This window comes from Syngnathus scovelli, chromosome 1 (assembly GCF_024217435.2).
Source record: "Syngnathus scovelli strain Florida chromosome 1, RoL_Ssco_1.2, whole genome shotgun sequence".
In the NCBI taxonomy this organism is placed as follows: Eukaryota; Metazoa; Chordata; class Actinopteri; order Syngnathiformes; family Syngnathidae; genus Syngnathus; species Syngnathus scovelli.
The window spans coordinates 23,266,624-23,282,009 of record NC_090847.1 but is presented as its reverse complement, the minus strand read 5'-3'; the positions used below and the strand labels follow the sequence as shown (position 1 = coordinate 23,282,009).

The 15,386-nt window shown below is 45.5% G+C and overlaps 1 protein-coding gene across 1 annotated transcript; it reads left to right on the top strand.

The window, feature by feature from the left end:
* Nucleotides 1-7,704: 7,704 nt before the first annotated feature.
* Nucleotides 7,705-13,998, top strand: npas4a (neuronal PAS domain protein 4a). Its single transcript, XM_049739359.2, has 8 exons — nucleotides 7,705-8,016; nucleotides 8,804-8,964; nucleotides 9,047-9,149; nucleotides 9,235-9,538; nucleotides 9,711-9,820; nucleotides 9,957-10,092; nucleotides 10,224-11,959; nucleotides 12,283-13,998. The coding sequence occupies exons 1-8, from the start codon at nucleotides 7,839-7,841 to the stop codon at nucleotides 12,309-12,311; spliced, it is 2,757 nt and encodes a 918-aa protein (XP_049595316.1). The 5' UTR covers nucleotides 7,705-7,838; the 3' UTR covers nucleotides 12,312-13,998.
* Nucleotides 13,999-15,386: the final 1,388 nt, after the last annotated feature.

Below are 15,386 nucleotides of genomic sequence, written 5' to 3'. Positions count from 1 at the left end.
CCCACCCAGATTAGTTCCGCACTTCAACATGGTTTCTTTGCCATAAGACGTCAGTGTTTTTGGCCTGAGCTTTTTTTTTTTTTTTTTCAAAAAGATTTAAGTTTGTTTTTGGAAAATAAAGCATTGTGTTGTTGCATGGATGTTCCTATGCTCACTACGTTGTGATGCTTGCTGAATAAAATAAAAAAAACGGAGTTTGTTGGTGTTCATTCCTCCTGCCCCTTCCGAGCTCCGACAAACATCATTGTCACCAGAACACCATCGACCAATAACCTAAAAAACAACATACGATGTTTAAAAATTCATTTGCGTTGAATGAAACAATGACATCAAACATTATACACCCCCCCCCCTAAGAAAAAAAAAAAGGTAAAAATCTGACACACTATGTGTCACGGATCGGAATGGTGCAGGGCGACAAAATGCAGCTTCGACCAGGGTTTGTTGAAGGGAAAAGGTAGTTGGAAGGGACGATTAGGGGAACAAACTAACACAACCGGCAAACTGACAACTTAACGGACAGACCAACAGACTGGCTAACCAAAACAGAACTGGCAAAGACACGAACCCAAAAGAAACAAGAACGACATCAACAACCCGAAAGGGAAGGGAGGGGCAGACAGGACTTAAATACAAGACAGGTAACAAGACACAGGTAACTGTGATTACATTGATTGAGGTAACACAGGAGGGGAGGGGCGACGCCAACAGAAACCATGGTAACATGGGACATAATAAAGCAACCGGGGACGAGACGTGACACTATGGATGAGAAAAACCCTCATTTAAAACCCTAACCCTAGGTTCTAATTTGACACCCTAGAATTGGCCACAACCCCTAATTTTAAACCATAACCTGAGATTCCAACCCTAATTTAAAACTATAACCCCATTTAAAACGCAAATTGGAACCCCTAACCTTACTTTAAAACCCAAGTTTCAAACCCCAACCCTGGTTTCAAACCCAAATTTGAAAGCCAAACAATGTTTTAAAACCATAATTTAAAACCCTAACCCCAGATCAAACCCTGGTTTCAAACCCAAATTTGAAAGCCAAACAATGTTTTAAAACCATTATTTAAAACCCTAACCCCAGATCAAACCCTACTTCCAAACCCTGATTTGAAACCCTAACCCTAGTTTCAAAACCAAATTTGAAACCCAAACCCTATTTTTGAAACCAACTTTCAAAGCCTAATTTAAACAAGAACCCTAGTTTAACTCTAAATTGAATCGCTAAGGCTAGTTTCAAACCCACATCTAAAGACCTAACCCTTATTTAAAACCCTAATTTCGAACACTCACCGAAATGTGAAACCCTGTTTTATAACATTAAACCCTAGACCTAAGCCTAACCCCTAACTCTAATACCCAACACCCCAAATAATAACATTTACCCAAAATAACATTTTTGGAAAGCTTGTCCACAAAGGTGAGGAAAACCTGACACACATACACAACTACACACACGCACGCATGCATGCACGCACGCACACACAACAACACACACACGTACACACACACACACACCACCACCACCACACAAACACCCATCTGGTGTCGCTGAGGGTGGTAATGAGTCACACACACTTGTTTTATATAATCCGACCATCCCATTCTGTGCTTGTCTACTAGTGTTTAGTGTGCCAACACCCCCCCGCCCCCCCCCCCCCCCCACACACACACACACACTGGGGTAAGAAGAAAAATTGACAACAATGCTTTTATAGACACCCAAAACCTAGGTAGCTTCTCTTACATAAGAACAAACAAAAAAGTTGACATCACTTTGTGTTTTTTTTCCATAAATTTTAATTTTTAAAAGCATAAGGGAGAAGTAAAATTATTTATAAAAAAAAAAAAACTTTTGATGCGTTCACCTCTCGTGGGTAATGGTGGTAGAATATATCTTAAATGTGCACGTATGCATGCACACGCACACACACACACACACACACACACACGCACGCACACAATGTGAGAATATGTTACGTGTCTGCTCGACTTTTTATTTTTTCCAATAAAAAAAAAAAGATTTATATAAACGCTGTGACCTCCACCTTGGTTCCTTTTCACATTACATAAACACGGTTGCCAAGAGGCAACAAAGTGTTGCTATGGCGGCGTGGGCGCACATCCACAATATATTGTGTACCGCTCAAGACGTTCACCCACAGGGACAAGAAATAGCAACAACTGCCGTGCAGAGAAATTAAACCCAGTAAAAACATGCATTCAGAAGAAACACATTTCAACTTGTCACATTTAACCAACAATCTTGCCTGTGCCAATGGAATTTTAAAATATACAGTATATTTCTAATAACAAGAAAAAAAATCTAATAAAACACAATAAATGGTCAGTTTGACCTGAAACCCAACAATGTTAAACCAATTTTAAAAATTAATAAGTTGATAAATGCAAGCAAAATATGTTTAATAGTCATTTAAAAACATATTAATAAATATAACTATCTATATATTTTCTATCTTTTCACATTTCAATTATTTTAATCATTGAGGGTTGCTAATAGTAAATTCCAAAATATAGTTTAAATGGAAAAATCAACTTGAACTTTTTTGTTAAACATTCAAATCAACTTTTATTTGAAATCATGAGAGACCATAACTACATCGTCTTTTAAAAGAAAGTGAGAGAAAAAATAGGTGCAGCAATTGTGACTTACATACATACATACACAATTATCTGAATAATGATTAGACTGCAGTATAAGCAGCATAAGTATATGCAAGTCTCATATTTACGAAACATGACTTTTAGCAGCGATTCCACAAAAGTTGATGATTGCTGCGTGTTTGTTTTGAAAGAGAAATCTTCTTTTGCTAACTTGTTTGTTCTGCGTTGGTTGCTTTGACTCAAGTGTGCCGCTCGCATCTATTTGGAGCGTCAGTCAAAAATAGTACACATGACCATCACCGTGATGAAGTGGCATCGGACAGTCACTCTTCATGAATCAGGAGTGAAAGTACGTGTGAATGGCAATGACAGCTCACGCACACACACACGCACACACACACACACACACCGACGTGTCCTCATGTCCCAAACTGTGTCAACAACAACAATAATGGGGGCAAGTGCAGCATACGGACAAATGTAGTTCAGCGGCGCTCAGTATCAACCATTCGAATGAATGACACTTTGGTTCGAGTGAGTGAGTGAGTGAGTGAGTGAGTGAGTGAGTGAGTGAGTGAGTGAGTGAGTGAGTGAGTGAGTGAGTGAGTGAGTGAGTGAGTGAGTGAGTGAGTGAGTGAGTGAGTGAGTGATGAAAGAGTATCAATGAAAGAGAGGAGTGCATGGAAGACGTCGAGGTGGTGTCTCCATGGCAACACCCGCATCAGCACCGCTGTGGTGGAGATGGGAAAAACTAAAGTCTGTGCATGCGTGCATGTGCATGTACACAAGAGTCAGAAGTACAAAAACAGCGAGCGATAACAAGCTAATGTGATCTGAGCAGATCAGAGTATTGGGAACACCACAAGGTGGTACATTTTGATGCAAGTGCAAGGTACAAGAACAAACTACAATTTAAAATCCTACAAATTTTTTTGACAGGAAAGTGAGTGTGCACACACACACAAACACGCACGCACGCGCAGTACACACACTTAGGCCAATGCCAAATATTGGCCGAGCACTGCCCGCTTGCCTTCTCGGCGGCTGCCCCAGCAGCTAAAAATAAACTGCTTATTGTAAGAGCACAAAGAACAAGGTGCAAGGCTACATAAGTGAGACAGCTGAAGAAGAAGAGGAGGAGGAGGAGGAGGAGGAGGATGATGAAGGAGGCGTTGGTGCACTTCTTATTCACTTGTTCTTGCGCATTAAAAAGTTGACTTTGGTGGAATTGCAAATTCATTTGCTCTCGGATTGTCTTAATAATTAATTGATCAACCAATTCCCTACTTTGACTGACTTTTGTAATTGTGCAGTCTTCTTTTTTTTGCTTTCACATCTTCAAACAGCTCATGGCGCCTCCAGTCACCCAATGGCTCTCTCAATGTCCTTTTCACACTCTTTGCACTTTGTGTTCCTGATGAGACACGCCGATGGCGGTCCCGTGTTTGGCAGCTGCCTTACCAACAGGTGTGACTTTCACAGCATATCGAGGGACGCAAAAAAAGTGCAAAAATTTGGAGCGAACAGCATGTTCCCCTCACCTTTAGTCATCGTCGCTTCACGCACAACACCGACAGAACACACACATACATCATCATCTTCATCATCATCATTAGCATGCAAGTTTGTTCTGGGTGTTGAGTGTATTCAAGCCACACGCGCACACACACACACACACACACACACACACACACACACACACACACACCACAATGGTACAAACCATCGATATGATACTAAACGCATGCAATTGTGCCCCAGACATCATTTGGAGCACTTCACATGTTCATCTTGTGACAAAAATGTAGATGAAATATCTTCACCTCATCAGAGATGCTGATGGAGTGTTTTCAGAATTGATTATTCTACTTATTATCCCATCCATTAATCGGATGACCACAAATTTTGTGATATGAAACAATAAAATGTGCACGTGGTGTCCACTAGGGGTCACCATTCTCACATAATACTGCTGGATCTATGACTTTGAGTATGTGTGGTTTTAGAAAGTGGGCCTTGGCCCGATGAGTGACGTAGCAATCAGCAATTGAGAGCGTAGACCTGGTGCTGCTTTGTGAGGCTTTGAGGCACAAACTTTGCTTCGACTTTGTGAGTTATAAATAAGTCGAAGAGTGGTTTATTTTTGGGACAAAGTCGTGTAAAAGAGACATGAGGGACAATACAACCGACAGACAACAAGTACCAGAAAGGTGTTTTTTTTTTTCCCTCTCTCACTGTGCTTATTTTTACACCCACGGATTTCAAGGTCTGCACTTTGTTTCTTGAAAAATAAAAAACGGGGGAAGGAGCTTATCTGTTGCCTAGCAACACCTTCCATTGCCAGATATACGCAGCAGACAACTAGCAGCAGATTTGAAAAAGATACAGAAAAGTCAACGAAGTTACTGATCATTGTCTAACGGACAGGCAACTTAAACCATTTGACCTTCCAAGCGGACATACCTTTTGTTTTTCAGAATCAGAATCAGATTTATTGGCCATGTTTGATATGGTCAGTTGATCAATACAATCAATAAATTCTCTCAATTGATTTGGTCAGTTGATAGCAGATATAATTGTAGCAGCACCAAACTGTCCACGCACAAAAAGCAAACATTAGGCGCAAAAACGGCCGCTCGACGTCCATGCGTGACGTCAGCACGCTGGAACGCTCATCGATGTGAAGGGCTTTGATTTTCATCCGCTGACGCATAATCACAGCAGCTTACATCAGCTACAGAACAAACGGCTGCTTAGTCACAAGTCTCTAAAAATGACATGCATACTGGCCACTCCACTAGGGACAGTGGATGTGGTTCTTCAGTACTGCTAACCAATATTTTAAACATATGGACACAAAACATGTCAGTCTCAACATGTGCCACTTTTCTAGAAAGACTGTATTTAGTGCAGTACCACGTTGTGCCTCAACATGCGAGGCAGCACTGAGCTATATTGGAAAACATACAGCATGATTAAAAGCAAGAAGAAGAGACAGAGAAGCTCTACTGCTGTTTGTTCCTACAAAGCAGAGTCCTCACAGTGATTTTATGCAACAGTTCCCCCATTTCTTGACAGCATCATTATGGGGACATTTTCTAAAAATAATTTCACTACAGAACACCATGAAAGAAAATAGAGTGATGCACATACTTAGAGGTACTTGTGATGTTATTTCTGTTTTTGAAACAAGGAGTGCGCATGACTCACCTCATCTTGGGTCCATTCAAAACCTTGAATGAGCTCAACCTTTGATTAGGATTTCACTGGTGGACGCATGAGAGCGAGTGACGTCGTTGCTACGTAGCAACACACATAAAATGCATATTATTAGTTCATTTAATCTTTTAGAGCTCAAAGTGGTACCCAACGATGAGGGGTTTATTGTTTAGCCTAATGCAAGATGCACAGATTTTGGATTTTGTGACAGGTTTGGTTTGTAACATGTTAGACATTTGGCAAAAAATGTCATAACCAAATGAATTAATTTTTTCGTGGAAACTCTTTAGACACATTAAAAGCATACCATTGGTTTTGCTCTCTGTCACACAAATAAACACAAGCACACACACGGACACACAGCGCACACACACAGCAGACACAACACACACTTTCTCCCCTCCCCTCCCCTCTCTCTTTGTGTCATTAGAAACTCTGCTCGATGTTTCCTTTTGTCCATTCAAGTGCTCCTCCTGGTCTATAAATAGCATGAGGGCGGCTGCAGGGGGCGCCATGCAGCAGCCCACAAATGTGTGTGTGCGTGTGTCTCGCCAGTAATATACATCTACTCAATCTATTTTTAGATCTTTCCCCCATCTCCCACTCTCTCACACATGCACCGCAAACATGTCTGCAAAATGCTGCGTGCGCCTCTTCCATACATTGCTTCATCCTTCGCCCATTCGTCCTCAGTGCATCATCCCACATGTAACTTGCACCCTCCTCCTTCATTCATGCATTCTCAAAATTAACAGCGGAAGGATTCTACACATTCATGATGGATGGATGGATGGATGGATGGATGGATGGATGGATGGATGGATGGATGGATGGATGGATGGATGGATGGATGGATGGATGGATGGATGGATGGATGGATGGATGGATGGATGGATGGATGGATGGATGGATGGATGGATGGATGGATGGATGGATGGATGGATGGATGGATGGATGGATAACGGAGAGAACAATGGAAGAATAATACAGCAAAAGAGAGATAGATAGAGACACCCATTTCGAAAAGGGTAAGAGTTAGACAGAAAGATTGAATACGAGAAAGAACATGAATAGAAATAGAGAAAGACAGAATGGTGCAAGGTAGACTGCATGGTACAAAGATGACAGTAAGTCGGCAAGGCAGATAAGAAAGAAGAGAATGATAGTTAGCCTGTAAGACTGAAATATAGAAAGAAAAGGCAGGTAGAAAGATGAGGAGAAATAAGGTTGATTGAAAGATGAGACAGAAGGACTGAAAGGAAGAAAGCTAGAATGATAGAGATGGAAAGAGAATGGCAAAAAAATGAACTGAAAGGCAAAACGATAGAAAGCCAGACAGATACAGGACAGATGAAAGCAAGATAGAAGAAAAAGATGGATGCGATAGATAAACCATGTGTCGATGGTAGCTAAGCTGCTCATACACTAGCTAAATGCTGCTTGAATGCATTCACATAAAAACATTCATCCTCTCCCTGGATGCGGTACACCTCCCTTCCTCTCTCCCTCTCTCCCTCCCCCCTCACTTGGTGACTCCGTTTTACGTTTTTACGCTGGCCCCGCCCCTTACTCGGTTTTGTCCAAATCAGGCTTTCTGCGTGGCCGGAGCTCCCCATTTCACCCCGACGTCATCGGCGGGGAGAGGCGAGCGCTGACGTCCGCGTGCAGTCACCGATGAGGGGAGGAGAGAGGGAACAAGGGAGGGAGGGAGGGAGCTGGAGGAGCTCCGTGATTGCAGCATCCATTCCAATGAGTCCCCCCACCCCCCCACCCCTGCCTCCTCGTTACGTCGGCGGACGCGTCGGGGAGCCCCCCTCGCTCTCAAGCTATATAAGCCACTTGCGAGCAGAGTCCCTCACACACTGTCAGCGGATCGAGCCCAGTGCAGCCCAGCCATGAACAAAGTCCAATAACGGTCGAGCGCGGGTGCCCTGCAGCGGGACTTTCTTTGCCTTTTTTTCCCCCCGCCATCCGTAACAAGCATGTACCGCTCAACCAAAGGAGCCTCCAAGGCTAGACGGGACCAGATCAACACCGAGATTCGCAACCTCAAGGACTTGTTGCCCATCTCTGACGCCGACAAAGCCAAGCTGTCATACCTGCACATCATGTCACTCGCCTGCATGTACACCAGGAAGTCTGTCTTCTTCTCGCCGCCAGGTAAGACGATGCCTCATCATCATCATCATGATACTGTCACAATTTAGCAGATAGATTTAAATAAATAAATAAATAAATAAATAAAATGTTCCCATTGAAAGCAATTGAAATGACAAGAACATGTTAGAAAAAAAGCAAATTCAAATATTGAAACGTAAGGATAATGTCAAACTCACATTCAAACATGCTCACGCACACACACAAAGTAAGGACCCAAGTATGCGTCTTTAAGAGGTGGAGCCATTTTAACACACGACACCATTTAATCGTGTACGAAAATCTTTTTTTCGGGAAGACACTTTTGCAAAACACTGCAGCTATGCAGTGTGTCTGCGCGCTCGCGTGTAACGTAGAATCAACAAGTGCCTATTGGTGCGGCAGCGGAGAGACACTGTCCGTGGTACTGAAGACGTGACGGCTCGATCGCGAGTCACTATCCATGGTGCTACTGGCAGCAGCTCTCTCATGCATTTAAAAAAAAAAAGTATTTGGAGATTTCTTGGGTCTGTTTTAGGCAAAATAATAGGAACAGTTTTATCTACTATTTACTTTGTATCCATCTACTTCTGTCAATATATAAAGAAAGATGAACTGTTGTGTTGTATTTCTGTTGTCTGTCTTCATCATCTATCCGTCTTTCCGTCCCTCCATCCATAACAAGTATACTATATTTTTAGATCGTGTCGATAGATGAACGTTGATAGTGTGACTATGAGGTCACTGTCCATGGTGCTGAAGCCTTACATACCCTCTTGACGTGTTTTGTTGTTGTTGCTGTCCAACGTAGAGGCTGCAAACGCATCGGAGGAGCCGAGCGCTCGCTTCCTGTCCCTGCCCGAGCTGTCCGACCTCATGCAGGCTCTCCCGGGTTTCCTCATGCTGCTCACCGCCGAGGGGAAGCTGCTCTACCTGTCCGATGCCGTCTCCGACCACCTGGGACATTCCATGGTTAGTTCATCCGTCAGTCTGTTCAGCCGTCCGTCTATCCGCCTAATGGAAGATCAGCAGATGATACTTGCTTGTGTGACAGGTGGACTTAGTGGCGCAAGGAGACAGCGTGTATGACATCATTGATGCTTCGGATCAGCTGACCGTTAGGAATCATCTGTCCAGCGCAGCCTCCCCAGAGATGGGTAAGATGAGACAAGTGGTGTTGATCTGCTGTGATTGCCGGAAAACATTTGTGCCCGAGTTCTCATTACCTTTTTTTCGTAACAGATCGCCTCTTCCGCTGCCGTTTCAACACATCCAAGTCGGTGCGCAGGCAAAGCGCTGGGAATAAGCTGGTTCTGATTCGAGCGCGCCGCCTGTCCGTGCCCACCGCCAGCAGCGCTGCCGTCGGATCCTACTGGACCTCCAATCCCGTCTGGGTGTGTTTTTGCTCACCTTTGGAAAGCCATCCCGTCCGCTCTGGACTGGAGAGCACATCCGCCGGTCCACCGGTGGCCGACGCCAATCTCTTCCTGGAAGGCTTTCACTCCCAGCACGGCCGAGACTTGAGGCTGCAGGCTGCGCACGAAAGGTAGATGAGTTGAACGAACGTGCTCCGGTCATATGTACAAAGAGATTGATTGAATGGATTTGTGGAAAATATCAAACTGATCAAATTTGGACACAGGAGTTTTCTGCCCAACGACAGCCTAATGTTGGCGTGTGTCGTGCATTAAGTGACCATGTCCCCCCTCCCCCCGCAGCGTGCGCACTTACCTGGGCTACGATGTGGCGACGTTACGCTCTCGCTCCTGGTACGGCCTCCTCCATCCAAACGATTTGGCGCACGCCTCCGCTCAGCACCGCAGCCTGCGTAAGTGTAGACTCACAAAACACCCCCGCATATGCGCCGACGGGAACACCGCGCCTACTGCCGCCACACTGACAAAAAAAACAACAACAAAAAAGGATGATGAATGTGCTTACCAAGTTGCGCTGTGACTCACCAGTGCAAGAGGGAGGAGAAGGCCGAGGCGAGATGGTGGTGCGCGTGCAGGCTCAGGACCAAACGTGGGTTTGGCTCTACATGGTCCTCCAGCTGCAACCAGGAGACGTCCCCGTCGCCAGCAGCAACTACGTCATCAGGTATGTGCCGGTCGCAAAACCGTAACACAAGAATGGCAGCAAAGTGCTACTTTTATCTAAAATGATTTTTTTCCATAGATCAGATACTCAACTTATTCCCACCTAACATTTGCCATGTTTTTCCATTTCAGTGAGTCGGAGGCCTGGTCAGTGCGTCAACAGCTGACCTCAGAGCAGACTCAGCTCAGCCTGGTCCTGAGTTCAGGTCCGCCCCTGCAAGAGAGCCTCCAGTCCCCCGACACCCTGTCCAGCCCCGACCAGGTGTTCACCCCCGGCAGCAGCGGCCTGTCAGGCCAGTCCTTCGATTTCAGCACGGCGGGCTGCAGCGTGGCCTCCTCGGACGAACGGGCCAGCTCGGCGGCCGAGGCCATGCAAACGGAGGAGGAGCCCCGCTCTAGCATCTCCTCCCTGGAGGAGGAGGCCTTCTTCCAGGCGCCCCCCGTGCGCAGCTCTTCGGCGGCCCCCTCGCCCACACCGGTCACAGTGGAGACGGTGTCCGACTTGGACTTTTTAACACAGAACATCCTCATGCCGCCCTCCTTCGAGCTGGACCCCCCTCTTCCAGCTCTCCCCCTACCGCTCCCGCCCATCCCCACCTCACAAGCTCAGCAGACTAAGGAGTTTGTGTGCACACCTCCGTACACCCCCCACATTGGAGGGGCTAGCTTCCCGTTCGAGGAGCCGCACTTCAGCTTTGACCCCACGGGTACCACCACGCCACCTCCGTCTGCCACCACTGCCACAGCCACAACCTCCGTGGCTGCATCTTCTGTTTCCTCTGCGCCCCCACCCACCACCACCGGCTCAAGCCCCACACCCCCCACCACCCTGTCCACCAAACTTCCCCTCAGCCTTCCCCACCCCTCCACAGAACTGCTCTTCGCCGTGGATCCCTGCTGCGGAGCCCTCTACGAGAAATTGCCGCCCACGCCGGACAGTCCAGGAGACGGCGACTGCACGGTGATGACCCTTCCAGAAGTTCGGGGTCCGCTCTACGTGGACGTGCCCTTGAGGCCTCTTCAGTGTCCCCCGGAGGGGCTCCTCACCCCTGAGGCGTCCCCTGGAAAACAGCCTTGCCTTTCCTTCTTCTCCCTGGAGAGAGAGCGGGAGAAGGAGAGGGCTGAGATCTCCCTGCTAGCCCAGCACATCAGCTCCCTGGCGGAGGGGTTCTACCTGGACCCCCTCCTGTCCAAGCTGTCCCCGACATCCTTGTCCAACCCTCCGTCCCCCTTCCTAGCCGAAATGGTCGATTCAGTCCAAGCGCTTCGGGAGTTTTATCCCATCAAAGCGTGGCGAGGCCTGGACATTCCCATGTTCCTGGAGGACGACACCTCTCTGTTTGAAGAGAGCATCCTAGACACCCTCCTCCAAGACGTGCCACCCGAGTCCCCCTCGCCCATCCACATCCCGGACGCTTCGAGCCCAGTCTCTCCTCCGACACCAGTGTGCTGGCACCAAGCCTCCCAATTTGAGGGAGTGGGCCAATTCTGTAGCGCCCAATCGGCGCAACCTAACTCGGCGGACGGGTGCGGGGAGAGCGACGAGGTCGCCATGGAGGAGGAGTCGGCGGAGGAAGCCGCCGAGATGGAGGTGGCGTTATCTCCCGTGTCTTCATGCTCCTCCATACCGACTTCTCCTCCACTCATCCTCACCTCCTCACCGAGGCCCGTTACCACCGTAGCCTCCGCCGGCGTGGTAGAGGCGGTCTCCCCCGCAGCCGCCGCCTCCTGCACTCAGTCCCTCCTGGAGGAACTGGCTGTGCGGGAGCCCATGTTTGGGGCAGGTGCCTCGATCGCCCCTGGTTTAGGGCAACAACCTGAGTTGTATCAACTCCAGTGTCATCCATCGCCACAGTGCTTCCACAAAGGTAAGATCTCGGTTCAGTTATGTTCTTAATTAACTTTTAGTCCGACAGATGCAATTTCTGGATGAACCTCAAGTTCGTAGAACCTTCAGGTCAACTTCATCCCCAACTTTTCAATGCACGTATGAGAATCTATGTCATGCGATTGGCCGATGACAAGGTGACATTAGTTTTCAAACCTGGTCGCTGAGTGATTAGCTTCCAAAACAGTTGAAGCGTTTAGAGGTCAGGGTTCTCTGATGTGAGGTTCATCCTAAAATCTCATCCCAAAACTCAATATACTGAACATTGAGCTGACTTGTTCCTTCTTTTTTTCTGTCTTCCAGATGGGAGTGGAAGCATCCCTCCGTTCTAAAATAAGTCTGTGACTTACTTCATCAAGTATGGCATATTGTCATATTTTGTGGAGACACACTTTTACTGCAAAGTAAAACATAATTAAGTGTATAAATATACATAATGTGTAAAGGACTGACGCCTACATGAGAACAAAAAATGGGCTTTCTATTTTTTGTTCCACCATGAAGCTGTATACTAGTAAACCTGGTGCGACATTTACAAGCAGAACCAGAAGAACAACATGGACGCCCGACTGACTGAGTCCTGAGTCCATTGGTGTCTGCCGCCCGCTTCAGATTGGCCATCTGAACTTGTTAAGCGTTGTTTAACTTACAGACATGCATTTGTATTCACTCGTAGTGAAAAATATCTGTCGTGAACATGGACAAAGAAAAAAAAAAGGCTATTTTAATAGAGAGTTGATTTATGACTTTTTAGCACTTTTTTGCCTGACGTGCAGCAAAATTGAAAAGGTGCTCCAGTGTGCCATTTTAAATACACTTGGAATTGAAAGCACACTTCTAGCTTCTGAATTCTGACTTTGTGGCTTGCAAACCTTTAACATTCCATGAAGTGTCTGTCTATCTCAACTTGTGTTGATCTTTGTGATGTGCAACAAACTGGTAACAAAAAAAAAAAAAAAAAAAAAAAAAAAAAAGAAGCATGTCAAGAGATTTTTGGCTTATGCTGCCAATGAGCTCTTTTGTTGTACTGTACATTTAGACTTTGAATGTGGATTCTTCAGATCAGGGAATCAGCGTGTGTTATTCGACAGGGTTGCAAAGGGGCAGGAATTTCCATCAGAAGTTAAAATGGTGAATTTTGAAACTTGTTTTGAAGTTGAAAATTTTTTATGGGAATTGAATTCGGAATTCGGAGGGACACTTTATGGCAAGTGATCACATTTTGCAGCCTGAAAAACTTTGAAGCAACAGAACAGGAACTCCTGCATTTTTGCAATTTTTGAGTTTTCTTTTTTCTATTCTAAAAAAAAAAAAAAAGCTCTTATTTTCTTTTTTGCTTCCGAACTTGCATATCTGGGGGGTTTTGTTGTTCCCTGGGGCTTTCCCCAATTTCTTTTAAATTGCCTATTAAGCTCCCACTCTAAATGTTACAAATTATTTTATTTTCATTCCCATGAAGATTTTTCCCATTTTCAAAAATTCCCGCAATTTTGCAACGATAAGATTTGCAACACTGGCAGCTTATAGTACGTTTGTCCTTTTGTTGGACAAAAGTGACACATGAGGGGCTTTAGAAGTGAGGCACAATCAACTTCTTAATGAATGGGGCTGTTGGTTGGGCTGCTACTACTTTCCTTCCTTCTCGGACTTTACCAAGCGACTTGGCTTGAGGACGCTCCGATTTCCACGGTGTCGACACGTTCACGTAGAGTCATCTACGGTCAAGTAAAGGATTGATTCCTACGTTCTAGCTATTAAACGGCTAACCTAATACGTGTACAATTGTATTTCTGTATGTGTGACATGTGATTCTATTCTTTTTCCAGACGGTTGTGAACATTTGTATGAAGGTTTGTACATAGAAAATATATGAAGAGAGATTTCTATGGTATCAAATATGAATATATAAAGTATGCTTAACTACAGGATGGACATTGTGGACCAGTGTTCGATTGTGTTGCTTATAAGTGTATTTGAATGTGAACAAATGCATTTATAATAAAGTGCACTTATAATGCTGCTGAGGTGTCGTCAGTTGCTTCTCAGCATCAGCACCCGCATCATCATCGGCATCCTCGTCATCATCATCCTCCTCCTCGGCAGCCCTCCTTTTTCTTCCATCCCGAGAGAGGTTCCCTCGGCAACAGCGCTGACGCACACGCGTGACGAGACAGAATGAGACGCCATCTGACTCAGAGTGACGCACGAGCTCGGCTTTGTGGGTACGCCTCTCTCCTACGATGACGCTGATGATGACACGCGGCTCCTTTTCCAAATCCGCTCGCCGTACCTGCGACTAGGAGGGTTCCATATATAGGCATTCCGGTGCCATGCTTTATCTTCGCCATCCATTCAGCGGCTTGGAGCTGCAGTGACGAAAGGAGGAGGGAGAGATGGGGAGGGGGCAAAGGGGGAGTGAGGGGGAAGCTAAATTTAGAGGTACAGTAAAAGGAGGCAAGTGGGACAAAGTGAAGCTACAAAGGCAAGCCAATCGTTTAACATACTGCCGGAGCATTTCTGCTCGTTGGCTGAAGCACAAATGTTACATAACTCGGGGGGCATCAATGGATGTACACTACGGCGGTGGGAAGCAATCAAGAACAAATGCGGCATTCCCGTACATAATTGTGGTTGAGCGTATACAAATTCACCTCTGGTCTTATCTTGAAGTGAGTTGAGGAGCTTCAGGTGCTGTGCGCACATTGGTGAGAAGCAAATTGGATGGATACGAATTTTTAGATTAGAGTCAAAACGGGTCACAGCATATTGACACGTCTTGTCGCAGAGAAATGTTTGTATAGCAGCAAACGTTTTAGCCTGCAAAACAAAGGAATAAACAAACAGCTTGGTTTAATTGCGTTTTTGTGCTAGTCTTGCTGTGTCACCACTAGCACAAAAACACAAGCAGGATTCAAACAGTCAAACTTTTGGTAATGGATTGATTGACTTGCTCAACAGCTTCCCAGCAATCAAAACAAAGATTCAGCAAAAACTGGTGAGCACCTATGTTTCTGTCTTCTTTTTTTACACAAACAACTTTCAATAATTTGTCTTTTAGAAAAAAACGTTTTTTTTTAGCTTTTTCTAACTTGACAATTTAGTTTTCTCTATGCTCGAGCGCCCTCTGCTGTCTGCAGCACTCACACAAACTATTGATATTAGGAAAATATGCATTTGCTATCACAATTACAATACCTTGTTCCAAGCCACCCTGAATTTTAGAACGGTATTTTGCTTCTATAAAACAGTAAGCTATACCACCGTAAGAAATTTCAAGCCATACTCACCGAAACGTGCACGCCATGTCAACCGATGAAGCTTGATGACAGTGCCATCTGGTGGAAAACGTCTATGGTGCAACGAATTTATTCTTGGGATTTAAGCGCCGGAAGTCAAATCAGACACCA